This window comes from Pinus tabuliformis, chromosome 7, assembly GCF_031772625.1.
Source record: "Pinus tabuliformis cultivar Carrire ecotype Pingquan chromosome 7, CPIR1, whole genome shotgun sequence".
NCBI classification, from domain to species: Eukaryota; Viridiplantae; Streptophyta; class Pinopsida; order Pinales; family Pinaceae; genus Pinus; species Pinus tabuliformis.
The window spans coordinates 1,375,633,701-1,375,638,514 of record NC_142293.1 but is presented as its reverse complement, the minus strand read 5'-3'; the positions used below and the strand labels follow the sequence as shown (position 1 = coordinate 1,375,638,514).

The 4,814-nt window shown below is 38.0% G+C and overlaps 1 protein-coding gene across 1 annotated transcript; it reads left to right on the top strand.

The window, feature by feature from the left end:
• The first annotated feature begins 1,238 nt into the window (after positions 1–1,238).
• On the top strand, positions 1,239–4,594 carry LOC149252751 (uncharacterized). The gene is made up of 2 exons (XM_089454264.1): positions 1,239–1,325; positions 4,460–4,594. The coding sequence occupies exons 1-2, from the start codon at positions 1,239–1,241 to the stop codon at positions 4,592–4,594; spliced, it is 222 nt and encodes a 73-aa protein (XP_089310390.1).
• Positions 4,595–4,814: the final 220 nt, after the last annotated feature.

Sequence of the window (4,814 nt, the reverse complement as noted above, 5' to 3'; positions counted from 1 at the left end):
TTGTGGCATAATGTATGCAAGCACATAAAAGAAGGATTTGATTGGATACACAGATAGTGATTTTGCACGCAGTTTGGTTGATAGAAACAACACTTCTAGTTTTGTGCTCCATCTTGGTTCATGTGTGATTTCATGGGCATCTAGGAAGCAACCCATTTCGACACTTTTGTCAGCAGAAGCAGAATATGTAGCAGCAACATCAATAGCATGTCAAGCAGTTTGGTTAAGAAGAGTATTTGATGGACTCAAGCAGAAACAACAAGGATCAACAACAATATATTGTGACAACACCTCAACGATTACGTTATCTAAGAATAATGTGTTTCATTAAAATAGAAATCATATTGATACTAGATATCACTTTATTAGAGAACTTGTGAGTAATGGAGAAGTTCACTTGAAGCCTTATAAATCTAGTGATCAATTGGATGATATATTTACTAATTCATTAGAAAAATATGTGTTTGAGTTTCATAGAAGAAACTTGGGTGTTGTAAGCCTAGTTGAGACATAGACCAGCAGGCATGTTTGAGTTGTTATGAGTCAGTCTTAGTTTAGCGGTTGTAATTAAGGGGGAGTGTTAAAATAAGCTAATTACTCCCGCATGAGGAGTTGGCTAAAGTTAGAGAGTCAGTTAACTGAGCGTTGAGTCAAGTCGAGATAATTCATAGTCGAACTTATAGTGTGTGGTTGCATGTCAAGTTGTGTGATTGCATGTCAAGTTATTTTAGGCAAGTCGCTAGTTGGAAAAGGTTAAATACCCTTCACTAGGTTCATTGTAATTATCAAGTTTTGTGTGATCAATAGAAGAGCCACAACTCATGTGTTTTGGGTGAATTTATGTTTTAGCTTCTCTGCCTTTTCAACAAATACGTCGGAGAGTGCTTTCATGGTGGGGGTGTTACCCAGCGGAGTCGACCTTTTCACCATGGCCACACATTATTTTCTTACGATGTTGTGCGATACAATATTCTCAATGAAACAAATTGAAAAGAATTTATCCGTATTTACAATTCTAGTTGTAATCATACCATGATCCTCTTCGCGGATGATGGGTTGTACCTAAGAACATTCTCATTAACAACAAATTTAGTGCCAAGCTATCAGACTTCAGATTAGCGAAGTCCATCGAAGTTGAGTTATGATTGGAATGAGGGGCATACTTTTCATCTTGAGCTTCTCATGCAGTGGGATTAGAATAATAGGTTTCAGCCATAACTCCTTACAGTGGTTCAAAAATGGGGAAATACATGAGAAAAGGGAAAGGTGTAGGCGAGGTAGTTGTGATGGAGGTATCATACGGCTCACTCGACATGAGAACAAGGGCTTAGATGATTCCCTGCATAAATTCTACCTTGAGCTACGAAGTAGAAAGTTGGAGAAATTTTCCAGAGGTTATTATAGTTCCCATGAAGCAACGAGCTAGGAGGAGTCCAAGAGAAGCTTGAGCAAGCCTCCAAGATTTGCACAATAGCAGGTGAGAGTGGCCAGCGAAAAAAGTAGTCATAGTGTCCTTCGAAGAGGAGCTTGAGCAAGCCTTTGAGGCTGGCACAGTAGGAGGCAAGAGTGGCCAGTGACAAAAGTAGTCATAGAGTCCTACAACAATAGTCTTCCATGAATCATTCCAGGAATAATTCTATAATTTTTCTCACAATGTCAAGCTAACCAAAGAATCCCAAAGGAAGGAGAACCATGATGACGATTATAGAAGGGTGCTTATTTATGCACATATGTGACCGAGGCATTCGATGAGGAGAAATAAGTGTACTCTCCCAGTTTACAAAAACAACATGCACATTCTCCACGTAAATAGCTCAACAAATGCATGCAAAGTGGTGTTGAGTACCCAAACAAGCTTTCCAACAAAGTAGTGTTGTTTTTTGAACACTCATTTTGTAAAATGTAAGTTTGGGGTTTTGAAGGGTTTTTATCATATACCGAAGCTTACATTTATATAGAAGAAATATTGTTCGAAGAAGAAGAAAACTTCCATGGGGAGTACAAGAGATTGTGGGTGTTTTGGTTTTATTCGGAAAGGCTTACTGTGGAGACCCATTTGTGTTTTATGATTGGAATTTTTCTTACTTTGAAGCTGCCCCTCTGGGTGTGAAGCAACAAGTAATTGCTTCTATTACAAATATGTTGTATTGTATTATAGACCTGCTACATTGGGTTCTTGTCTTATCAACAATGTTTTGTTTTTGGTTTTGACTTGTTCTCTATGGTTTGGAAGTGGTGGGTAGGTTGTTATTGAATGAAATCCAATATTGGTTCATTTATAGTGACAGTTCCTAACTTTCTAGAGTAATGAAAATGTTATACTTAGTTAATATATGTTTTTGGAAGTGGTTGTTAAGGTGCCATTGAATGGAACACAATGTGGGTTCATTGACAGTAATAGTTTCTAACTTCTTGAGGCAATACTACTGTCATCACAGTCGGCTCTGGACTTTTGTGCCTTTGCAGTTTCAATACAAGTTGGGTCCATGGGTTATGTAGTAGGGCGAGGTGGGGGCATTAGATTTGTTGAAGTTCCTAGCTTTTCGGAACAATGTGCTAGGCTTTTGTGGCTTTGTGGAAAAAATGCAAGCTAGGGTTGTAGCCCCCTGGGGCCTTAAGGTTTTTTTGAGCTCCCCTAATTGCCTAACTTCTCCTTGTCTTAGACATTTGATGGAGCAACGAAACATCCATGCAATGAATTATTCTTGAATTTTTATGCCTTTGTTCCTATGCTAGCCCTCTAATTGGATATAGAGTTGAGTAGGGTGTAGTTTTTATTAAAAAACATATTGACCACTAATTAAGGACATATAGTTGTATTAAGGACAAATAATATTGAGGAACAACGAGCCCCAAGGGTTAGCTCAACTAGTTGAGTCCCCATTATTAAGTACTTCGTTAGTTGGGAGGTCACAGGGTCAATTCTCCTCGACGCCCTTGGGGTTAGGCCCTGCTAGTATGGCCGATGGGCTTTAAAAGATTCCCTTCAGCGTTGATCTACCCAGATTTTCCATGGATGTAGCGGCCACCCGTGAACCACCTGTAAAAAAAATACTGAGGAACAACGAATAAATAGTTTGTCTTACCGACTACAATATTTTCATCCCCATTAATAAAAAATACTTTGATATAAACTATGCCTTTTGGCATATGGATTGGTTCTTATATTATTCGAATTATGATTTGATTCATAACTAGTTGCTATTTCCATCTCATTAATAATAAATACTTTCATGTATTTTAGTACTCAATGAATATGCATTGGTTCTTATTATGATTGAATTATTTCAAAGAATTCCCATTGATTTACAGGAGAGTCTAATCACATTGTGATTTTCATTTTGAAACAATGAGACTCAAATGCTATATATTATAACCCACATGTCACATTGTTTCTTTCCAAATTTTCATTTTTTTTGAGTTGATTAAGCTCAGGTCTCAATCATAAATCCATGCTTATCAAACACCCATATTCTCATCATGGCTTGGGAGTTCGCATGGCTCAATGCATACACATTGGGAAATAAGGCTTCAAATCCTACACTAACAATATAGGACATTATTGCTAAGTGGATCCTCTGGCTTACTCCCAGTTCCCTAGCATGTCGACGAGTGTATCGACATATAGTGAGTTTATGTGGCACTACCAATTCCTACCATGGAAATTCCTCCCCCTAATCCCCCCTTCCCAAAATAAAAACCTGAAATCCAACAATGTTTCATTTATTGAATAATTCTTTCACATTTTGATAAAAATCAAATGCCACAACCTACACTCTAGAAATTTCATAGGGACTCTAAATCAACAAACTCAAAGATTAAATACCACACGCCGAACTCTAGCATGACTTGGAGAATATGCATCTGTTATCCATACCTCATAACCTGCTCCTAAGAGAGGATCTGAGAACAAGGGAATTCTTGTTAAATGTATCCCTTGGCTTGCTCTTAGTTTCTTTCCTGCTCGTGAGTGTACCCACATATATTGAGGTGTAACTGCAGGTCTAGATCCAACCTTTCTCCAAAAATACCCCTCACAGAATTCCAGCAATACACCACTTTCTCAAAACATCACCGCTATAATGAACTCTAGCTCCAGGATTGAACACCATCATTAATGGCTATCACACTCAAGTGAGCATCCTATATTAATGTGCAAGGGGGGTCATGTGCTGGCAGCTGCTACATTTAAAAATACCCTACTCAACTCTATCCAATTAGAGGGTTATCATAATAATGAAGGCAGGAAAAATACCGATAACGAAAAAACTCATTCAACAAATGCTTCATGTCCCCATTAAACATCCTTGTCACGTTCTCAATACCAAGGAAATTGAAGAATTATTCACTTGTGTAGAGCAGGAAGAACAAAGATGGTTTACAGAAAGGTAACAACCCAAAAACAACAATAAAATGGCCTTTTCGCTATTTTTTTCATTTTTTTTCCATGTACATTCAGTGTTGTTCAGGATTGTGGTGGGTGAGTTACTTGTGTTCTAACAACTATTTTGATTTTTTGAATAAGTACAATAATGACCCAATAAGTGATTCGACTTTGCCTGGTAGGTTTGATTGGGTCAGATTGAGGCCATAAATATATTTCAAAAATAATTGTGGGGCTGTAGGCAGTTGGGGTGGTTGGGAGTGCTTCACTAGGCCTTACCATTCTTCTGCACTATGGAATAATGTTATCTTCTTGCTACGACCATGTGGATATTTGAAGACGAAAACTTCATAGAAATTATGGATCCTCAATTGGTGGATGGAATGCCAAAGGAGGATGAAGTGAGAAAAGTTGTTATGGTGGAATTCTG